The sequence below is a fragment of the Toxotes jaculatrix genome, chromosome 10 (genome assembly GCF_017976425.1).
Source record: "Toxotes jaculatrix isolate fToxJac2 chromosome 10, fToxJac2.pri, whole genome shotgun sequence".
Lineage (NCBI taxonomy): Eukaryota > Metazoa > Chordata > Actinopteri > Toxotidae > Toxotes > Toxotes jaculatrix.
In genome coordinates, this window is record NC_054403.1 from 25,983,780 (window position 1) to 26,008,217 (window position 24,438).

The 24,438-nt window shown below is 42.0% G+C and overlaps 1 protein-coding gene across 1 annotated transcript in view; it reads left to right on the forward strand.

Annotated features, from left to right (window-relative positions):
• Window positions 1–24,438, forward strand: part of ppargc1b (peroxisome proliferator-activated receptor gamma, coactivator 1 beta) — an 85,991-nt gene that overhangs the window by 46,449 nt on the left and 15,104 nt on the right. The window contains exons 2-3 of the mRNA XM_041047914.1: window positions 13,011–13,196; window positions 17,270–17,470. Coding sequence (XP_040903848.1) covers window positions 13,011–13,196; window positions 17,270–17,470 — 387 coding nt within the window. The remainder of the gene's footprint in view (window positions 1–13,010; window positions 13,197–17,269; window positions 17,471–24,438) is intronic.

Genomic DNA, 24,438 nt, shown 5'->3' on the forward strand with positions numbered 1-24,438 from the left:
TATGAGGGCCATTTAGAGTTAATGAGGACATTATTTCCATGTCCTTTCTTCCTTCTTTCTGGCCTTTGGGTGTCCAGGATGAAAAAAAAAAAGGTTAAGAGTGAAGCACCGAACCAAATCAAAAGGGACATTTTCTTCTGTTTGATGAGGAAATGTTACTGCGCTTCATAAAGTCTGAAGACATTTTATTCCTTTGAAGCCTGCTGCATGCAATTTTGTTGTAAAAGCAAATCCAGAGTAGAAATGATCGGGAAGTAGATAAATCCTAAGTCCTCCTCACTCTAGTTTGAGTTAAATCCAAAAGGTTAATAGAAAAACTAACATAGTTAGTTAGAAAGCCCTTTACATGGCAGATCACACACGAAATAAAAACTTTTTTCTTAAAGTGAAGCAACACTAAACTTCAAACTGTAAAAAAAATAGCACTTCTTTGTGATTTATGCTTAAACTGGAACTTCCACCCAAACCCAACTCAGCTCTTGGACAAGCCTCTGAGGGGTTCACCTTTTAAAGGCAGCGGTAGATTGTTCAACAGAAACATGAGCGAGGAAAATGAGCATTTGATTGAACTCTTGAGTGTTTTGGAGTCGGGACTGGGAGCAGTATCTGCAGAACTCAATAACACATGTTCTATTGACCGAAGGCCAGACTGTGTGTGTGTGTGCAGGAGGGAAACACAGATATGAAGGAGATGAACGAGCAGACAAAGAGAAAGGAAGAGAGCCTTTGATGCTGGTGATGGTGTGTGTGTGTGTGTGTGTGTGTGATAGAGAGATAATAGAAAAAAGAAAACACTACATAGAGACGTGTTTTTTGTTGCTGAGTAAATATGCGACATATTTGAAAATGAGTACTTCCCTACATTCCTTTCAGTACCCTTCTCCCTCTTTCATCACTCCTGCCCTCCTGCTGTCCGACTGTCAGGACTACCAGCAACTGATAGTAATGAGGTCAAAGGTCAGAGGCCACAGTGTCATGGCAATGATGCTTTTACAAGAGAATGATGATGTAAGAGTAAATTAGGACAGAAACCCTCCTGAATTATAGATTATTTTCGTCACAAATACTAAATTGGATTCAGTCTGATCCTTTTTAGCTGCATAATGTAGTTAAAGCATTGAAGTAAAAGTACTGCTTTGGTCCCTCCAACTGATTGTGATTATTATACATAACATCATCAGTTTATTCATGCTGAAGCATCAGTGTTTAAGCAGCATCATGCTCCTGTTGTAGCTGCTGGAGATGGAGCTAGTTTGAACTACTTTTATAAACAGGGACACCATCTTCATCTTAGCTTATGATACGCAAATCTGTTTTAAGTTTTTGGACTTTTCCTCCAATCTTTGATTTTTGGTGATATTTTTGGATCATTTGAACTTGAGCTATTAACAGTTCATAGACCTCTGAAATGTGGCCCTGAGGTTGGAAAAGTTGGAGAGAGAGCGGTGCTTCCCTTATTTTAAACCCACAGCTGCGCTTAAAGTTTCTACTTTGACCTCATTTGTCGAACTTTCAATGTGATGACAACCGTCTGAGATGTTATCTGAAAGCAACCTGTGAAAAAAAGCTTCATCTTTCTGTGTCGGAACTCCCACAAATGTACGACACAGCCGTAAAGGAATAGTGTGACATTTTTTAAAGGGAGCTCTTTTGTATTCTGGTCGAGAGTTAGATAAGAAGACCACTCTCATGTCTGATTTGTTAAGCATGCAGCTGGAAGTGGGAGGCAGTTAGCCAAGCTTTACATGAAGACTGGAAACAGGGGGACACAGCTGGCTTTTCCCTCTCCCAAATTCAAAAATACACTCACCAGTACCTCTAAAGCTTTTAATTAACGTGATCTGTCTTGTTTTTTGCTGTAGTGTGTGAAGACATCCAATCCCCTGGAACAACTGTACACAAAGATATACACAAATACACACAAACACAAGGGTAAACACACACACACACACACCTGAGACGCAGTGATGGGAACAGTCAGTATTCTGGTTTTCAGCAGCGTCCCACTTCCTCCTCAGTTGGCCTCATTTGTGCTCATCACAGCAAAAAACACACATTCAGAAATACACAAGAAACACACACATTCACTTTGACCTTATGACTGACTGACTGACTGACTGACTGACTGACTGACTGACTGACTGATCGCCTGCTGATCATTCACTGAGCTTTGGGAAATTAACTAAATTAGCTTAAAAAGAAAATTAGATTAAAAAAATTCCTTTAAAGGTTTAGAGAATGTAATACAGCTCCCTCTCTCTCTCTCTCTCTATCTCTCTCTCTCTCTCTCTCTCTCTCTCTCTCACTGCTGAGGCATGTAATAAGAAACACTAGCTGCCAATTTAGCCTTTCATTCATTCATTAAAGTGTGTGAGACAGACTCACGTTCACATAAATCACTTTATGTCATGTGGTAGCAACACTGCACGAGGTCAAGGCCACAAGCACACACACACACAAACACACACACACACACACACACACAAACACACACACACACACAGAGTTGCCAGCTTAGCTCGTCTGATTAGACTCAGTTGATTCCACGATAATCCCCATCCACTTGCATCATCAAGCTTTAAGGTGTGTGTGTTTTCAGCCATTCTTATTACCACTCGTGTGTATATGTGCGTCCGTGTGTGTGTGTGTGTGTGTGTGTGTGTGTGTGTGTGTGTGTGTGTGTGTGTGTGTGTGTGAAGGGGTGAGGGGTCATCTGTGTCTGGCAGAGGATCCTCAAGTCACCAGCAGCCTGTGGAAGAACTGGTCATGAGACCAGGACAAGAGCTAAATATAGACACACACACTCACACGCAGAAACACACACACACACAGAAACACACTGATGCTGTGTGTGTTTAAGTGCAGTGTCTGAATGAACCAGTGAACTTATCAAAGAATCAGGCTGCGTTCTGATTTGCATTCTGGGTAATGTCTCCTTTCTTTCCATTTATTTTTTCATTCCTCGTTCATCTTTCATTCCCACCAAGAAAAGAGGAACTCCAGAGGGAGCAGAGTGACAAACTCTCCGTCTTTTATTCTCTCTGTCTCTGTCTTCCTGCGAGTCTCTCAGGATCAGACCGACCGCCCGGTCTGTTAGAAATATGTTTCATCTAGGAGAACGGAAATTTGGAAGACTTCATTTTCTCTTTTTGCCTCTAACATTTTTCTCCACTGTCTCTTAGTTTGTGATACTCTTACTTTTTAACAGTATTTGTGCATAGACATGAGATTGTGTACTTTCCATACTTAGTTTGTACCTGAGTGATTCAAAAGTAAATCCACAAGAGGGAGAATCAGTGGACCAAATTCCTCACAAATATCCCTGGCCTGAATATCCTTGTTAAGAATTTGAACTTTTGCCCGAGGTAAACACAGTGACCCTTGAGGTGCTCAGTGTATTGTAAATGAGAAGAGCTCTGTAAGCTTCTGCACAAAGTTTGACACCATTGTGCTATCTGCTTTTGACCTTACTCGACATCTTTACAGCCCCAAATGTCCAGACATCGCCGTGGGCTCCGGCATTTCGTGGCAGAATGACATAACCGTTAGTTGCAGCCCTGGTCCACATACAAAGAGATTAGAAAAGTGAGCTCCTGAAGGTTGATTGGCCACAGGTCTGAATCCTGTTTGGGGAAAATCAGACGAGAGGAAGGAAACAAGCTGTTTGTACTGGGCTGCTCCTGCTGTTAATGCATGTTAACTTTATGAATGTAAAGCAGGTTGCTGCTGAAAAAAACATTTTTGTGCTCAGTCAAGCTTCTCTGGATAAATAAAGATTAAACAGCATGAGATAATGATTCCCATTGATCTGCATCCTAATTTAGCTTCCATTCGTACCCTTGCGGGTTTTCATTGTCTTACTTTGTACCTCAATAATCAAACAGCACATAATTGGCTTTTTGTGGCCCTTATTAAATATGGAAGGGGGCCGTGGATGGAGGGGGTGTCCTTTTTGTTTTCTGTAATTAAGCACATCTCCTCTGTGTCGGCTGCAGAGGAGAAAAATGAGTTGGGAAGTTTAAATTGTGCAGCTTTCCTTCCTCATTATCTGTCAACAAATTACTCACTAATTCACATGTGACTCTTTCATGTCATGATGAAGTATTGGTTGTCAACCTGAAGAAAGGGGCTCTTCAAGAGGTCACAGCATAATTCTGCAGGGTCATGAGATGGTGTATAGAGCACAGGTAAACACATTCTAGGACACAAATGTGCAAAAGTTTCTGTTTTAAAAACTTGGGTTCTGCTAGGTCCCGTCCAGGAAAAAAAAAATCTCCCAATGCAGCTGAAATGATGCTTTTAAAGTTTATGGTTTGTTTAGAATTTAAGAAAATATAAAGAGTAAGAAGCCATAATAGCTGTACAGACAAGAAGGAATTCCTCCAGACTGTCTAACTGACAGTGACTTTTGGGAAAAGAGGTGCAGAAACAGCACAGCAATTAGCATTTATCACAAAAGATGGAGACAAAATTAAAAAGATCAAGACTTGTCTGTGTTGTCACTTGCAAAGCAAAAATAAAATCTGTTAATTGGGTGTCAGTTTTCATTGCTCAATACCCAACGTTCACGTGCAGGGCTCCCTTCATTTATGGGAGTCATAAGTCAATAAGTTTGAGCAGCACTGCAGGGACGTCTGAGGTGTCATTTATAAACCACTTCCTGTCAAAGTGACCTACAAGAAAGTGAGAGTTAAGGGACTGGGACACTTAACGGAGTCCCGAACTTGGCAAGTTGCCTTATATCTTCCATGTCACTTCAATGTGCGAGGCTGGAAAGTGATTACAAGCCTCTATCTGGCTCCTCTCATCACCATTTTTCATATATATGGGCTCCGGTCTGTCACTTAACCTTCACATGTACCCCCTCCCTATTTCTTGTATAACAGTGTTTCTCAGGGACAGGTTTAAGACGTCATTTTGGAGATTTGAAGTTCAAAGACTGGATCAGAATATTGAAGAATGTGTCAGATCCCAAATTACTCCTTCATTTGATCATGCTTGAATCCAAATGTTCAGAATATTCAGAATTTGAAAAAGCTTCTGAAACTGCCAAAACCTGACAAAACTCTGTCGCTCTTTCTGTAGCTGGAGTCAGACATGAACCTCCATCGTGTCTATAAAGGTCAATACTGTGGTTTAACTCTCTGCTAGACGATCGCTCGTCGTTTCTGATGGATGAAAAAAGGAACAAAATTAGATTTTTTGTCCTCTGTTGAATTGAGTTAAAGTGCAGAATAAGTTCAGCAATTCAGCAGTAAGTAAGTGTGACTTCTGCAACGTCTCTGTACTTACATCTAAACCTCTGGGTGCTTTGGCCATGCAGAACTGGCAGTGGATGTAGCTAACCTGAGAAATCATACCTTATAATAAGCGGAGACTTATAGTCTTTTTTTTTTCTGTCCCCCCCCCCAGTACCTACAGCCGAGAGTTGAGAGAGCTTGACCTTGTATGGTGGTGGGGCTGTATCTATGGTGGTAGGGCTGTATCTGTGTGTGTGTGTGCGCGCCTGAAGGGAAGTGTGGACAGTCCAGAACACTGGCGAGGACTCACCGGCACATGACTGGGCTTGTGACCGACCTTACATAACATTACAAAAGATCTGTTGTAGAGCTGCCAGCAAAGCAGCAGCCAAAGGCTTTAATTTCTCTGTGTGGATCAATACAGTATATATTGTATCCAGTATGGAACGGGGACATATTTTTATATATTTTTAGCTTTTAGTCTAAACTTGTTTTCTCCACCCTAAAGGCTTAACTCAACCAGTAAGATCATTTCATCCTCCAAGCAATCCTTGTGTAACTATAATTCCTATATACTATTCATAGAAGACTGATGGAAAGACATACAGCGTCTCCTCAGCACCATGGCGAGCAGTCAATCAAGAGATAACCCTTGGAAGAATGTGTCGTGTGTGTTCACAGGCGTTTAAAGACAGAAGTGAACGATGCACGCTCAGCACATCCACATGCTGGTGCTCCACCGCAGAGTCTCGCTGGCCTTTCCATATCCACTCGCTGGTTTTAGCCCAGATAGCTCTCCCACGTGCAGGCTAGCTATAAATAGCACAGGTTTAATGCGCGATTGTCCCGGCAGGCTTTTTTATGACTGAACGGGCCAGTAGGTTTTCACTGTTGTTACTAAGGCAGAGATTAACCACAAATGGAAATCATCACACTTTATTTTTTCACACCCCATTCCTCCAGGACCACCATTATTACACTGTGATGCCCTTTACAAGCAGACACTAGCCAGCAGCCTTTATAGGTTTCAAAAGGTCAAAGGTCAGGATGAAGCTTTGGGTTCGCATTAACATAAGTTGCACATATAGATATTGTGAATTTATATGAAATCCACCTCTGTGCAACAGTGTTTTCCTCATTTTGTTTATTCTGCCCCGTATCAATAATCCCGTAGCTCTTTCATTTCTTTTTACTTCATAGTCATAGTAATATTTTCCTCTGTTTATAAACTCATAAACTCCGAATGAACCCTTTGCAATTTTCCCTGAAGTATGCCCTTTCAGTAACTTCAAAGGTGTCTGTAGTCTACGTTAATTTCATGGCCATTTGCTTAATCTACCCAGTCTAATGCTCCATTTAAACCGTAATCGATTTAGACAGAGACACACTGAGTGATGTGTTCATTCCTGAGATGCTATTGTGTTATGCCACTTCCATTACAGTACATTAAAACAGAGAAGAATAAGCCACTTTTCTGTCCTTTATTTCCCTTTTAGCAAGTATAACACATTTATTTTTGCGAGAAAAAAAGATGACTGAGCACTGTGGGGTTTTTTTTTTCCAGCAAAAACCCTGATTTATATTCACACTTCAGACTTCTGGATTTCAGACTCTTTTTTGCTTAAGACCACCTCAGTAGGGGATGTTCACAGAGTCTGAGAGAGCTTCTTTTTAACTCCACACATTGAGACTTTATATGGATTCAAATAGGCAGTTTCACTGCCTGACTGGGCTAATGAACTGTGTTTTACCCGGTGCAGGAGGGCACTGTTCATCTGAAAGAGGCGATGAACTGCAAAACTTTGTCAGCTTTTCTACTGTGCAAAGAAAGGAAAAATGACAGTGTTGATCTTTGTTCAAAGGTTTAAAATAACCTCTGTGTGTGTTTACCCAACCTTCATCTCTGTGCAGTCGTGTGAAGGATAATATTTTACATTTCAGACTTACAGACTCACTCTATAACATAATTATGCCGGAGCTGATGCAACTTAAAGTTGAGCTGTAGATTTCAGACTTGACTCAACCAAGTTAAACTGAAGTTAAAAAAAAGTAGGAACTGAAATTTGACAAACTTAACGCTTGATTTAACTTGAGACATGAAATTAAAAACATGTTAAGACACGTTTGCATTTCTATCTCTCTGAGCAGGAAAATTAGAATTCCACAGCTGACAGTGTCTCATCTTTTTTCTTTTAACCATGAAGGTAACCTTTTCCAAACCTTTTCCAAAACATCTTAATGAGCTTAGTTTTTTTTTTTTTTTTATTTGTAAAGACTTTTGCCACTTTCTTTGGAGGATCTTTGTAGCATGCTCTTTCACAGAGAACAGCAGCTGTTGTCAGTTTGGGTTCAGCAGTGACACAAACAAAAACAAAAGAAGAAAAAGAAAAAAATCTAAACAGCCGCAAAAATTTGCCAAACCACTTCAGCATAATCTTCTTTTATGTCCTTGATCCGTATTTTAGTATGTTTCTAACAACTGTTTCTTTGTTTGACATAACAGCAGTGTATTAACCACACAATGTTTTGGAGAAACTAGGAATTCTGGGAACATACTGAACCTGAATCAACAGTTGAGGAGCTGATCACAGGACAGATATAGTTTCTATAGACATTTTGACTCTTTTTTTCGTGACTTCCATTGGAAACCATTATAATGACTGTGAATGTGCTGTTTTTGCTGGAGTATTCCTTTACTTTGCTGAGAAAACCTAACCCTCGCCCATGTTTTCAAAATCTTAGCTCGCAACAAGGTCAAAGGTCACTGCGCTCAGACAGCACGTGCGGCATGATGTTCAGTGATCGTGTGCAGGACAGAAGTGCTTGGAAAAGGAAAACGGAGCGGAGCAGAGAAGGCGTCACTTCTTGCTGAGCTGCTCGTTCGCCTGCTTCTTTCTCCTAGCATCTGTGAGTCATGTTGTGTAGCTGTCAGGGGCTTCATCATTATTCAGAGGCAGCGCGGCTTTGGGAACGCAGCCGCCTATTGCCTTCCGCTGCTGCAGAGAGGATGCTCAGACCTGCGTCGCGTGTGTGTTACATGTGTTGTTGTGCTTGGCCTTAGTCATGTTAGTGTGTTTCATGGTTTTATATGCGTAGGATGTCCTGTTTTGTGTGTGTGAACGTGTGACCTGGGCCAGTGTCTGTCGGTACATGTGTGTTTAAGAGTGACAGTGAGCAGGACTCACCAGCAGAGCGTCATAAAAGGCAGAGGATCGTTGCTTTAGTAGGTGAATGTGATACCAATGACATTACAGCACAGCACAGCAGCCCTGTGTGTGGGTCTACATGTGTGAACTACTCATTCTGCACTTTGCTCATTTTTCCAGTTTTCCTGTTTTATGGTGCAACGTCTTTAGGCGTATGAAATGTGTGCGCCATGCCCAAGGATGTTTTTATTGATTGGCGGCTGCAATGGAGAGAAGAAAGAAGAGAAGGAGGGATGACTGAGGAGAGAACAAGGCTGAGTGGAAACAGAGAAATCAATCAGCCTGTTTACAAGGAGGCAGAGCTGGAAGGATGTAGATGAGAAGAAGGAAACCTAGAGGAAAAGGAGGAGAGAGATGATGGGAGAGGAAGGAGGAGAAGATCAGAAAATGGGGGAAAGAAAAGTGGAGAGGAAGGGTGCTGGGGAGAAAGGTCAGAAGATGAAAGAGAAGTGGAGGAAGAGTTGATAGATGAAGAGATAAATGAAAAGAGGAGATGGAGAAGAAAGAAAAGAAAGGGAGAAGAAATTATTAAGATTATGAAAGAGAGAAGACTGAAAAGAGGAGACAGATGAGTGCAGGTGGAGGAAATGATGCTGAGTGAAGGAAAGGACAGGTGAAGGAGGGAAGGGAGAGAGAGAGCAGAGAAGAAGAGAATGAGATGAAAGAAGAGCGAGAAGGAATGATGAGCAGAGCGAATGAGTGGTGGAGGGGTATGAGTCAGGCACACGTGAGGGGGATGTGAGCTGCATGCTAACTAAAACACACACACACACACACACACACACACACCTATGTGAAAACACACTAATGCATCAGCAACTGGAAGGAGAGGAAGCAATGGGAGGGTCTTATGGAGGGCATCCTCTCCCCTCTCGTCTCCTCCCTCCTTCCCATCTTCTTCTGCTTCTCTATCAAGTCACGACTGCCCTCCCCCTCCCTCTCTCCATCGCTCCTCCTCTATCGCTCTTTTATTCTCTCTCTTCTGACCCACATGTCCCCTTTTCTCCCTCACACCCGCTCAGTCTTTCCCATCCCTTTCCTCTTCCTTCTCTTCATTCTAACATCCACACCATTTTTTGTTTCCTTTCATCTCGCTTTCCTTTCCCTTTCTTCCCTTGGTCCCTTCCTCTTTTCTCCCTCCTTTTACCATTCCCTTTTCCTTTCCTCCTTCTCCTTTCTTATCTTTACACCTCTCTCTCCCTCCGTCCCTCCATCCTCTCTTTCTCACTCCACTCCGCTGATTGGCTCTTTGATCATGTCTGCTCTGCTGTGCAGTGTAGTTCTGCTCTGTAATTTATGAAACCATAAATGATATCAGCTCATGCTATCCATTCCTTGACCCAAATAAACACTCCTCACTCAGACCAAATAAACACACACACACGTACGCACACACTGCGAGGCAGCATGGGAACGGTTGTACAAATAAACCAGTTTAGAATATGTTGGAATGAAAAGAAGCAAGAAAAATATTTTCTGAAATCAAAGAAAAAAGTAAGCGGTAATTAAGCATGAAGAGAGCATGCAAATTAAAACATACAGTGGCAAACGCACAAAATAATGAGAGGAGAACTGGAGATGGGGAAGAGAGATTGATAATCATTCACTTCTGTGTGGAAGCAGCGATAATGGATTATTATATTGTGAATTCATTGTGTGAAAAATTTATGTAAACTGATAAATTTTTGGGAAATGTGAAAAATTCAGAGCTTTGATTAGCTTAGCTAGGTCTCAGCTGCTGCAGCAGATCTGGAAGTTGTGTATCCATGATTTAATTTAAACCAAACAAACTGAACTAAATCATGAAAATATGATAGTTAGTCCTGTTTACATGCTGTGCGTTAAACCTTAACCATTCTGTTTCAGTAGATAATGTGGCTACATGTGCTGTTTTTATGCAAGCAGCATTGATGTTAGATAGTTAGGTTACACTGGTACAGGTAACTAAGTGCTGTGATTACTAATTCATATCAAATAATTGAGCTTTTAATCACAATTTTAAACAATTTTAACTTGAGGGACTTTTTCTGACATTGACTTTATCAAATGATGGAAAGGTTTTGTTGTAGTTTCAATGAAACTGGTTGACAGATCAAAACCATTAATGTCAGAAACTTTATCTCACTACCACTTGTCCATGTCAGATTCTCATCAACACTAGAATAAAGCATAGTAATTTGGGGCAGAGTGTTTACAATCTGCAGTTTAGTGCTTAGAGTCAGTTTGTGATGACATTACTGCTGAGGAAGTCTGATAGGGGGTGAAAACCGTCTCTTTGATTCAGTTTCAAAGACAGTTGGTTTAACTGGTCTGCCCTGTCTACTCGCCCTGTGAGATGAATGGAAAGGGAAGTGTGTAAACACGTGTGTCTGTCTGTCTGTCTGTGTGTGTGTGGGCGTACAAATGAATGAGAGACCGGTAACAGAGCATGCTTCCTTATCATGGATACAATAGGAAATTGATCCTTCTCTTGTCTTTTGTGGACACAGCCTACATGTTCACACACAAACACGTTCAGCAAGCGCACGATGCTCGGATTCCTTGTGAAATTCCAGTCTGACTGCTTTCTGCTCCAAAATGTTTCCTCTTTCTTTATTATACTCTTTCCTTCTTCCCCAAAATTTCCCTCCTCCTTCCTCCCTCATTCACCGCCCCCAAGAGACCACAGTCCCTTCCTTTCACACTGAGTCACGTACACACACTTCCTGCTCTTCTTTTTTTTTTTTCTGGTCTCTCAGTGACGTGGCTCCGTGTTTCTGTCTGAATCTCAGCCATGTGTTGTGACTGGAGACCACGTGGCAGCTACTTTTGACTGGAACACTATTTTAGCAGATCACAGTTTGGGGTTCTTGAGGTTTTTGAAAGCAGTTGAGGAGTTTGTGAGAATGTGCAGGGAGCATACACAGGGATTCCATGTGTTCTTGAGAGCATTTTAGAGATTCTTGATCAGGTTTTAGAGATTCTTAACAGGGTGGAAGGGGTTCCTGAAGGGGTGTAAATGGTTCTTTAGGGGGCTGTAGGGTTGCTTGGTGCTTACGGATATTCTACAGGCTGTTATAGAGCTTCTTGAAGGGGTTTCAGGATTTCTAGAGGGGTCTCCAGAACTCTTGAAAGGGCTCTTGGGGCATTCTTGATGGGGGTCTAAGAGGTTTTTTTTTTTTTTTTTTTTACAGGATCTGGAGAGTTTGTGAGGAGGTTTCCCGGAAACTTACAGGGATTGAGGGGTTCTTCAAAGAGTTTTGGGTTTCACTGAAAGGGGTTCAGGAATTCTTTGGGGTTATGTGATTTTTGTGAGAGTTTTAGAGTCTTTTGATGGGGTTTTAGAATTTTCCAGTGGATTGTGAGGGTATTTCATAGATTCATGAGGGGGTTGGCAGGGCCCTTGATGGAGTTTACGGGATGTTAAGTGGGTTCAAGGGGTTATTAGAGAGATTTCTGAGTTTTGTAAAGGGTTCCAAGGGGTTTATAGGGGTACAATCAAAAGTTCGTTTAATTTCACTGCAATTTTAAATATTAATCTGTGAATGAATCACTTCTGTAACAGTTGTAAAGCAATGCATTATTGCAACTGAAGTAAATTTTCCATTACATTTTTAGTGTGCCCTGAAGTACTCTTTATAGGATTGTCTCTTGCAGGCCGTTGGGGGGAATTTGCGCAGAGCAAATTATTTACTTTTTAAGATCTGTAGTTGACAACATTTCTCAGTGAATGAAACACAGAAAACAAGGCCAGATCAGCCGTGTGCCACCATGACCAAAGAGTCTACCGATTAAACAGAGCAGCTCATTTCACTGATTAACACACACTCAACCAACGAAGGGGAACTAATCACCTGAAGACCTCTCGGGTCACGATTGCACTTTGTTGTGAGCCACAGGGAGATGTGCAGGATAGATGCATGAAGACGCTTCCACAATGACTGCTGGTGTATGTGACACATTTTCTGTCTAATCCTGCATTGTGCTGGGGCAAATGCCTCTATTGGTTTCAGTGTCGAACCTCCTCTAACATGGAAGTCTCATTATCTATAATGAGTAGCTGTTGAGAGATGAGGGGCTGTTGATGAAAGCTCCTTGTGACTCAGACAGTGAACAGTGTAATAATATACAGTATATGCCACATGATGGAGGCTTTTATCAAAAGTGCCTCACAGTACTTCAACTGCATACATATTTTAGAAAGGGTGGCCTGATGAGAGCTGAACCTCTAGTTCTAACAATGGCAGTGCTGCGCTGAGCGATGAACTTCACAGAAAACACCAACCTTGGCTGGGAGCAGCATTATTTCCCATGTTTGTTCGCTGATGATGTTTCACATCATTCCCTCTGCGATCACATAAGAGAGCAAAGTGGCTGACACGAGTGACGCATGCAAACTTTTCTCACTGAGGATCTCTCCAGCTGTGATCAGCACCTCCGTTTTTTTTGGGATCGTGTTTTACAAAGTGACTTGTGCGTTTCTGTTGCATCTCAAAAGAACAATCCGCTTGGGGATTTTGCTTTAATCTTGATGTTTGACTAACATGACCTTTCCCTCTCTCTCCCTCTCTTTTTCCGTCTTCAGTATGGGGAGGAGGAGGTGTGTTCGGACCGTTTGGACGCTGACTTCCCGGACATTGACCTCTCCCAGCTGGACACCAGCGACTTCGACAGTGTCAACTGTCTCAGTGAGCTGCAGTGGTGCAACGATCAGCCTGCGGACGCGTCACCGGCCTCCATCCACTATAGTACATCAGATGAGCTCTTCGAGGTGAGGCCTTATCATCACAAACAAATATGCTGCTTCGTGTTGAAGAATTATTCAGAAATGCTTCTGGTTCGTTAAAAAAATGATGCACATTATGTTACAGATACAGGTACAAAGGTTTTGGCAGAAACAAGCCCGTGCAGAAGAAAAGAATCCACTTCATCAGCAAATTAAAGTCCAGTTTGCTTGAGGTTTAACCCTAATCCACAGAGCTGGCACACTGAGGCCACTCTTAATCTGATCTGATTGAGGAAAAACATCCCACTGGACCACCTAAACACAACATCAGTGTTTGAGCAATGATAGAAGGCACCCGAAATCATGGTGGAGCTGATGTTGCACGGTGTTAGTCATAACGCACGGTCCCACTAAGGTGCAAAGGGATTTCGGTTGTTCAGCTTGGGTTCAGGTTTCATTTCTGATAATACCCTTCAGCAGAAAACTTCTTCTTGGAATTATTTCTTCAGTGGGTCTTCAGCAAACTTTTTGCAAGAGATGTGGGATTTGAACGGGCAGATGGGAGGGCAGAACATTTTCCATTGTTTGGTGTTCAGAGGAAGTAACTGTCCCGTGAAGGGCTTCACCCACTTATTAAGCCAAATTCCTCATATTTACTATTTTAACACCACAGTTGCCAAAAATATCTGCTACTCATCGAACGACTCATAGCTGGAATCACGCTGCTCATTTTACAAAAATATTGTCGTGCTGTGCTACAGGCTTTATTTTTAGCAGTGAATCTGGAAAACAGTGTATGATTGGTGAGAAGAGCTGTTGTTACAGTAAGTTAACTTAATGCTAAGTAAATTAAATGTTACTATGATTTGTTCATTTTTCTTGTTTAGCTCATTGCTAATTCCCAAAACATTTAATGAATCTTGGCTCCGAGGCCAAAGTTTCCTTTGGTTTGACACGTGCAATGCCCTAACCCTTCACCTGATCCCCTTGCTGAAATTTGGACATGCACCGTGTCTCAGAGGGCACTGCCAAGAAAGCAAGTGCCAGTTACGCTGTGTGTAATATGATGATGGAAGCAGTCCATCAGTTTGGATCAGTGCTTCCACCGAGCCAGTGAAAGGTCTGAGGCTCCAGTATCAGGTGCCCTTGCTGGATGAATTCAGGGAATGCCCTCCTTGTTTTTCTCTATGTGAAAGCAAACCCTGGATCATTGATTGTCTATAGGTTTCTAGCCCCAGTGATGTCTCGCGGTCCCATTACTGGGGCTAAATTGAGTACATCTCAAGAATAAAAAGACGACAACAGAGATATAAAGTAGCATTTAGGCCAGATCATCGACTATGTAATGCAACTCTGCTGGGGAAAATTGCTGTGATGCTGCGATGCACCACAGAGTATTGGTTAAATGAAGACAGGCAAGGCATGCTGGGAAAGTAGGTGAAGTAAACACAGATTGTCTTTGTCTGTACTCTCTGTTTTTATTCCTATTTTGATCCCCATTAGTCGACGGCTGAGTGACTGTTTGTCTTTCTGCTGCCGACACACAAGAAAACTTTACAACACAGTTGGCATCTGAGGACAGACTCAGAGAAACTACATCAGCAGAAATAGATATTTGTATTGATGCTATAATCTTTACAAGGAAGATCTAAGAGCAAGAAACTTCAATACTGGGATCTGATTTCCCTTTTTAATTGCTTCTTATTGTTGTTATCCTTCTTTTCACATCTTTTTTCTGATTGTGAATGTTTCTTTCCTCCATATTTTATAGCTTGTATACATACATTTATTTTATTTATTTATTTTACCAGACCCCTGTTTCACCTCCACAGACCTTTTTAGGAAAAATTGATATTTTTTCTCAGTTTGCCACACCTCACCCCCTTCATTCCTCCACTGTATTATATTTTAGTCAATATTGTATTGATCAGAATAATTCAGCAGAGCAGACGGTCATATGGCTCTCGGTTGTGAACACACAGTAATGAACAGACCGATGAGCCAACAGATGAAGCCCCTCGTGTCTCTGTCTCTCTGCCGCCCATCAATAAACCACTTATTTACAGTAGCATATCGGAATCTAATCCCATGTCGCGCGACATTGATCAGTGTTTGTGTGTGGCATGGCTTCATTTAACCTTGGAGAGTGTCGAGAGAGAGAGAGATGGAAAAAGTTGGAATGGGGCCTTTTTTACTTATTAATACTAATAATGATAATAATAATAATAAGAAGAAGAAGAAGAAGAAGAAGAAGAATGCTGTGCATGCTTCTACATTTTCCAGTAAATATTATGCTCTATGCTGCCTCCTGTCTGTCACTGATGTAACTTTCTTTCTTTCTCTTTTGCCGTCTCTTTTTGCCGTCTCTCTCAGTTCAATCTAATTAAAATCCATCTAATCTAATTAATGTAATCAGGTAACATCTATGAGTGCCTTTGAATGTACAAATTTATTGCTAATGATAATATGGAAAAGTAAGCGATTTAAGTAAAAAAGAAATATATTTCACCCAAAGACAACTGTAATTATCAAGAATAGCTTCGTTTGTGTCCCCTCAAACTTTAACTTCGCAGCATCCAGTCAAGAGAAAGAGAGTCAGCAAGCCTGAGAGACAGAGAATAAATTTAATAATAAATAGTTTGGCAGCTGGGAACAGATAGAGCTAGATGATAAAAGGAAGAGACAGATGAATGGAGCTCAGTGGCTTCCCGTAGGCTAGACATGCTATCACCTCTCCACCAGACCCGGCTCTCAGCAAGATGGCAGCTTCATAACAGTAAACAACCCCTGTGTGGATGGAACAGGGGGGATGGAGATGTGGAAAAAGGGCAAAGTTTGGACTGAAATTACAGATGAATAATATCCTCTGAAGTTTATCTTCAAATCTTTAAATTTGACTGTTTTCATACTTTTAAAATCACAGGAAACTGGACCAAGAGAAAGTGAATCACAGGAGTCACACGTGCTGAAGGGGAATATGATGATGCAGAATGGTCGATAACCATTTTTAAAACTAAAACTCCTGTGTCAGCAAACTTGTGTTTTGTTCTTTCTAATGGGGTCAAAGGTCAGAGTTACCTTATCCTGAGAATGTTAATATACAAGATAGAAGAGAAGCAAGAATGGACTTCAGATGACAGCTGATTAGCCTGAATAGAGGAGGAAGTTAGGGGAGAGGGGGATTCAGAGAGTGATTCAGCAATGACACAGAGCTTCCAAAAGTCTCGTTTCTATCTGCCAAGGACAATAATTTCCAAGCATAAATGTAGTATGCATATATAAATCTGTCAGGAGTTAGTTATTTTCCAACTGTCTTGATGACTCACGGCGAAATGACTCAAATATGGTTGTTATTTCATTTGTGTGGATTGCAGGGCAGGGTCACACCAAACATTTTTAAAACCTTAATTCATCCCAGTGTTAGTTTGTATCTGCTCAGCTTTCTTTCAGGCTAAAACTAGAAGACTATTATTGATTTATCAAACATCAAAATCAAAATCCTCTCTCCAATAACGTTTGGTAGCAGACGATGATCCAGTGGTCTAAAACATCAGCAACAGATCTTTACAAATTAAAAAAGAGGGATTCTTTGAAGAGATGCTATTTTGCTCCAACGTTCAACAATCACACAGAGAAATCTGAAGAAAATAGACCAGAATGCGATGTAGCCGCAGGTATTTTGGGATATAAGTGAAGGCGATTGTCTGCTTTTCTTCACTGGAAAATCGCCTCGTAATGCTGCTTCCCTGAAGCGTTGTTGAAGTAAAGGAAATAATTAATTGAAAAAGAAGTTGGCAAGGCAGGATGAGGAAGCGTGGGTTCTGCAAAAGCAAATTAATCACAAAGTAATTGGATGATTGAAGCTGAATGTTCAGTCTTTACCTTGGAAACGGGGGCTTTGCCAGAGTTTTCATAGAATGGCAGATATTCAACTTTCCAGTTTTTTCTTGCACTTTCAGGACCTCTCGTCTGTTTTGACTTAAAAGTTAGAAAGTTAGAAAAGCTAGCCAGGTAAAGCATGAACTCTCAATATCAGCCTTTATAACGGCTAATACATAGACCTTGTGCTGAGGTGGTTTCAACTTTCTCACCCATGTTCTCTCTGTCTTTGACTCCAGATAGGAGAGGAGAATGCGGCGCTGCTCGCCGCCCTGACCGACAGTTTGGATGGCATGGTGGATGCTGAGGTGAGTGGGCTCTCCGTCTTCCCCGCCCTGGAAGAGGAGCCTGACCAGGAAGAGGAGGAAGAGGATGGTCTTCCTCTCACGGCTGAGGACTTCAGCCAGTCCCTGGGGGCCGAGACAGAAGACCCATCACTAGTAAGGACACCTCTGTACTGTCGGTGGACAGGGCAGTTCTTCTTTCATGGTTATTGAGATAAGATGTGGAGAGACGCTTCTCATCAGAACACTTTCCATCTCCCCTGGGGGTCTCTAACCTCACTTTTGCAACACATATCTGAACATTTGCCCCCGTTTAAGAACTTGATATTTTCACCTCAAATACCGTCATGTTTCTTTTTTGTCAGTGGTCTGTGAATCAAAAGTCTCATGCAGCTCAAAAACTACCGCTTGTTGAAGTGGAGCCTTTAATACAGGCTTCAAACACCATCCACTCTCCCCTTCCACCCCTGCCATGGTGCTCCTCTCCTTTCCCATGCTCTTCTTCTCTTTTTCTCCCCAGTATCTTAATCTGTGTCGCGCTTGCTAACCTTGATGTTCCCCTCGTTGGCCCGCGAGGTTCAAAGTCTGCCTTTAACTCCGGGAAAACAGAGGGGCACTGAGGCACACAGTAACCTTTCATCCAGTCCCGTCCTGTGTGTGTGTGTGTGTGTGTGTTGTATTTCAGCTTTTCTAAGGAGCACGTGTCTTTACAAGAACAGAAAGAAAATTGTAAATCCTACCTGAGGACACGTTGCAGATTCCCGTTCAGGGAGTTTGAGTAGTAATTAGTAAAAACTAGAATTATGATTAGCTTTATATAGTTTTATTTAAGCTTAATGTCAGTACTGGATTGCAACTAGTTTTCAATCTGCCTTTAAAATCCAGATCAGGTTTAGGTTTGAGGATTAGAGCTAAAAGTAGTCAAAAGTCCTCACAAGCATAGTGATCAAAACGTGTGTGTGGTCTGCCAGCACGTGGTCAAGTTTATGTGTGTTTTCTTGTTTTCAGCTCCTCACCAGCCCCCCCCCCCCCTTCACACAGTGTTGCCGGATGCCTCTCGCTCTCTTTTCGTTCTCTCGGGGGCCCCTCCATCGTTTCTCTGAACCAGACTTCTGAGAACCAACCTTGTTTTTCTCTCCTCACTCTGTTTCCCCTCCCGTTATCAGCCCCTGCCTGCACCTGAACCACGTGCCCCGCAAAAAACACTAAACCTCCATCTCATCACATCATACAGGAACAACAAATTGCCATATCCCGTTGCAGTGAATATTGTGCCCCACTTTCCCCGCGGTTCACTCTGCTGTCAGAAGAATGCACGCTCTGGAGCTTAATTGAAGCAGGAAGCTATTTCACTGCAATAAACGACTTATGATTACAGCTGTAATGTGGCCTTATTGCACTTGTCAAGATGAATCCAGCCCGCTTCCTTAATTTGACTTAAATTTCACAGCAAAGGGGCTGCAAACAGGGTTTTCTTGTGCACTCTGATTTAGCGGCAGTCCACAAAGATACTATTGTTTGGCGCCCATGAGTCATGTCGGATGGCTGAATACCTACAGTGTAAATATTCACCGAGCTGCTCTGGCTTCCCATTTGCAATTACACACCGAGTTGAACAATAAAACAAGTCTGTCTGTGAAGTCACCGGAGATTTGTTAAGCTTTAAAACGAAAAGTTTTGTGTTCGGCAACGCTCAGGAGAAGTCGAGTGAGCAACAGGACTCCTCGGTAAGCAAGAGTTAAGTTTAGGCCGGCAAAATAAATTAAGTAAAAAAAAAACGAAAGGACAAAGAAAAAGGCAAAAAACGCTTCTGCAGAAATTAGAATTGATTTTAACAACAAGAGGAACAAAGTTTAGCAGGTTTCAGGTTTCGGTGCTGTCATAACCCATAGAACCAACTGCTGAAGCTAGAAAAAATAAAACCAAAAAAGTTGTAATGAACCTCAGTTTTTCTGTCAGGCTGCACCACCACTCGCTGGTAACATTACAGGATCTGACTGGCATCAGAGGGATAAATGACCGGGGGAAGTGACATTCCTTCCAAATTGGTGGAAATGATAATGGCTTCAGTGACCTTAGAGATGGCTCAGTACAGTAATCAGGGTAGTTTGGCAATTGAGGAAGCCAAAAAATGCCAAGCCTCACAGTGATAGCCATTAGCGGGTGTCTTATCGTATGCTGGAATAGTAACACAAACAGGGCACAGCGACATGGAACCGGTTTTGTTGCCGCAGTCTGTGAAAGGCCATGGAGATACTGTTTAGTCCAAAACAACAGGTCAGCGATACTGAGAGGTCAAGCCACCAGATGCCATCGTCTTCACTGTTGTGTTGCAAAACTCCGTCACCCCACACATGACTGCGCTGCTCTTGTTTAACCTTGAGGACTCTTTGGTAATCAGTCAGCTTGTGTCAAAATAAGACCGAGTGGAGGCTGGTTAATCAGTTACACCTGTCTGTTCACCCCGTCTGGTAAGAAACAACGCTGAAGGTCAAACGAGAAATGGCAGGTTCAGTTGGACAGTTACTGTTCTGTACTGAGAACTTCCAGATTACGTGCAGTGTAAGTCATTGAAGAAAGTCCCTCCATCATGTGCACGTCGTCTGTCAGCTTGGTTTGTTGGTGCTTGAATTTTCTGATATGACCACAGTGATTTTGTGGTGCAAATCATGTACATTTGCACAGTGACTGAGAGAAATCTCAGTTTCCCTGCCATGAAAGGATTAAAAGCACGGGACCAGACAGGGATAAGAAGCAGTTAGATGCTTACAGAGCAGATTGGGAAGTAATGGTCTGGCGTTCATGGGCAGATGGAAGCTGTGTTTATTTTAAACTTCAGCAGTTTAAAGTGCAGCTTTGTACTGGAAGAAAAGTTTCTGCTTTTTTTTCCCTACAAAATTTGACCAAAAACCTGAAACGGGGGTAACCCTAACCCTAACCCTAAACTACCAGCTTGTGCTCAGCTTAGTGATTTACTGTTTGTGCTCTGCATGTTACAAAAATGTAAATGCCAATAATTTATCCTGCAATTTATCGCTGCAGTAACCGCTCGAGAAACCCCTTGCTTGTGATTTATCGTGGACCAGCACCACGTGTCTCTCCTGCTTGTTTTTCCTCGAATATTGTAACAGCACACTTGAAGAAGTCTTTTCTATCCCCAGACACACAGCGCTCCGTCAGCTGGTTGTTGCTTCATTCCTCTGACAGCTGGCAAGATAACACACTTTTCCAAAAGTTCCCTCACATGTGCACGGCTCCCCTGTTCTGTCACACAACCGCATGCTACTACTACTACTACTGCTACTGCTACTGCTACTACTACTACTACTACTGCTACTACTACTAGTGCTGCTGCTGCTAGGTTACCACTACCTCTACATGTCTTTCTGTAGTTGCCACTAGAAATTCTGAAATCATTTCCCTCGGGCATCATCTTTTTTGTGCCTCCAGGCAGCAAGTTTGTGACTAGCAAGACAAGTCAAGACTCCTGTTGCTTTGGGGAAATGCAGAATCTTCTATATCCGAAGTTATGAAATGCATGTCAGGAACACTGGAGAACCGTTCTGGTTCTGATGTTTTTCCAAAGCACTGAATTTTTTTTTTTTTTCTACTTATAAGCAACATTAAATAGTCATGCTTGGCCTTGACAATAACAATGTGATAAAAATGTGGTTTTCGGTCCAGGAATGTTGCTGTTACATCCAACCTGTACAGTTTGTCATAAATATAGTCACAAAATAACACACAGAGCGTTGATTGACTAAATCTCCACCTCCACCGTCTCTGTTAAAAACACTACTGGTACTTCTACTATTATTATTATTCACCTGCAGCAGCCACTGTAGTAATTTCAAACTTTTCATGGTTTAAATAGCTGTTTACACTACATACATACCTACATTTACACCAGAGCTCTCACATGACCCAGTGTTTCATTCATGTTTTCACTCTTGTTTCTTGGTTTCTTCCACGAAAATATCTCTTGCCAAGAATGTGTCAGACCAGATCGAAAAATATTTCTGCTTTACTCCTGTAAATGGACTCATTTGTAAAAGTTTTTTTTCCTGACTTCCCCTAGATATTTCTTTTAGATTTGCTGAATGAAATGCTTTATAATTATACTGAAAACCAATTTCAAATCCAAGTAGACTCTCTATCTATCAGATTCACTTGTCTGAAGTGCATCGTCTCAGAATTCAGTGGCGCCCCCAGTAAATCCAGGACCCATTCCAGGGCTCCTAACAGAAAGCAGAATATTTCCCTTTACTTTATATAAATCATATTGCCCTGCATCGTGGATCTGTTTCCACTGTGTACACTATCATGTGGCAAAAATAGCAACCTGACATTCACGTCCACTCACACAGAAAAGCTTGGTGTAATAACATTATGCTGTCTACTCTGCTGAAGCTGCCAGATGTGTGTGTGTGTGCGTGTGTGTGTGTGTGTGTGTGAGTTTCAGCGCCTATTTCCATCAGTTGAGTGGTTCACTGTCACATGACTGCTATCACTCATGTGCTCAAGCCTGAGTGTGGCGCTGCCCTCTACTGGTGTAAAGGGATAATGCCGATGACCTCACTGTGGCCCCACTGTCCATCACTGTGTGTGTGTGTGTGTTCATGTACTGTACATGTCAGTAAGTTTATTAGCTTGATTGGGTCCACATTAAAGATATCCCTATTTTATTTATCACTCATCAACAAAATAATTAAGCACATTAACTAGTCAAAATTCTAATTCCATCCAATTAAAGTCCAATTACAGCCATTTTCATTAATGTGTATGTAATTTAATAAATATATATCATATCGTCATGCACCCTGCTGACATGTAGATGTGCGTAAAAGCATGTTTGGAGGCCCTGTATATCTCCAGCCTTACTAGTCATAATGTAATTACAGAGCTCTCTTAGTAAATGCACTGTAGATACATGAAATGTAAATCCTGTTAGCATCAGGACCTGCTTACATATATCCTTAAACACATGTAGACATCTAAGATATAATTATAATGAAGTTAAACCATTTATGTAGATAAACAGCTTCCCATGTGTTTGTTTCTTGTGCATTTGAGTGTGTCTGTTATTGCTGTGCTGCTTTTTCTACGTGTGTGTGTGTGTGTGTGTGTGTGTGTGCGTGCGTGCGTGCGTGCGTGCGTGTGCGTGTGCGTGTGCGTGCGCGTGCGTCCCACCATAGAACAAGGCGTCCATTGATGCTGACAGTGGAGCTCTGGAAGGCGTCCAGAGTAGAGTAGAGCGGAGAAGAGTAGAGTGTTTGAGGGGCCTGGACGCTGCCGGAGGGTTTTCAGTGTTTCACACAGACACAAACCTTCAGTCTCCTCTTCACTTTCCTCAATGGGACTCTCAGAGGAGCATCATCATACACTCCGAGCCAAGTTGGCTCGCCCACAAAGGGCCGCGGTGGCCCCATTAGTGATGCGGGCGATCGTCCCGTTCAGTCATTTGACCCAGATAGTATTCTGTGGTTACAGCCAGCTCTGTTGGGTGGTAATGTTGTATTCATTAAAGCATTATGATAATATACAATGATAGTGTTGTAAATAAAACGTAGTTAAACTGTGACCTCCAGACAGTGATGAGGAGCTCAGTTATTTAAATGCTGCTTACAACAACACACTGTGGGAGATATAGTTAACTTCATTCCTTCAATGTAAACACTCCAACAGTTAAATCACCTGAGAAACCGAGTGGGACTTCGGCTTCCAGAGCCGAGGATGCTCAAAATAACGTCTCAAAGTTAGAAATTCTATTCAGCAAATTGATCATTTCAGTTATAAATGCACAAAAATGAACCTTGTTCCTCATTTCCAGTGAGATGGCCAAATCACATTCATTTCAGTTCTGTGACAGGTGATCACAATCGCTGTTTCGCATAAGATGAGGAGCTCCAATATGGCTGCCAGAGAGTGTGTTGCATTAAGTGAGCCCCGTGGATGCAGGGCCCTTTGCTGTAAATGATTCAGGGAGCTCAGGTACATCCTTCTGCTCCAATCCTCATTCCTATCACATCTGTGTTTTCCACATCGTCTTCTCCTGGAGCAAACGCTGCGCAGCGTAGTGGGGGATTTTCTCCTTAAGCTGATCTATATCAGCTGATATCCCTGTCATGAAGCTAGGCTCTGGAATGAATGGATGAATAGGCAGATGAAAAAAAGCAATGAAAGGATAGTGGGAAATGAGGAGCAGCTGTGCTAATATCCATTTGAAAGGTAATACCAAGGGAAGGATTCAGGAGGGGTTTGCTCTGTTTCATCTCTGTATCTTAAGTGTGGCTCCCTATGAGAAGCAACACGGTGATAGGAAGAAGGAGGGATGGGTGAAGAGAAAAGGAAAACATTAAGAGACATGAACAGACAGAAGGAAGAGGACAGTGTTGATGTGAGTGTAGAGGTTTGGATGAAGATGGGTGAGAAAGGTCATAAAGATGGACAGAAGGAAGGATGGAGATGAGAGATGGGAAGGGAGGGGCAAGGAAGAAGGGATGATAGTAAACATTTATGGCAGAAAAGGAAAAAGCTGAAAGATGATATAGGGACTGGAGGAAAGGAGGAGAGGATGGAAAGAGAAGTGGAGAGGATGGGAGGGAAGATGGGGTGCTGGTACAAACAAAGATGGGGGGAGACTGGAACAAGAAGACATTAGGTTGAACGGAGAGTGACACAAAACTGACACAGGAGGATGATTTAAAAAGAAGTGTGAAGATGGAAAGAGATGAACGAGAAAGAGCAGAAGCCACATTATGTGTTGTTACGGAGAAAGAAACGGCTGAATCCAGCTCTTTAACGGGAAACGTGAATGTGCCATGTAGCTGTCAGCTTTAGTGATTTGATAAATGTACAGTATCATAACCTCACTGCCTCCTCTGCACATTATTCCCATGTACAAACATCCATCTGCAGGGTGTTAACAGCCGACAGAATATAGATTAAAAAGTGTTGGACATTTTCATCTCACCGTAATTTTTTTTTTTTCAGCCTTTCTTTTTGGGTATTCTGCACAAAATGTGTTACTACAGACTTCAACACTATAATCCTAAATTCTGTATATATCACTCTGTGCAACCAAGGATTCAAAAATTGCCCTCATTTTTGTGTCGCTCTTCTTT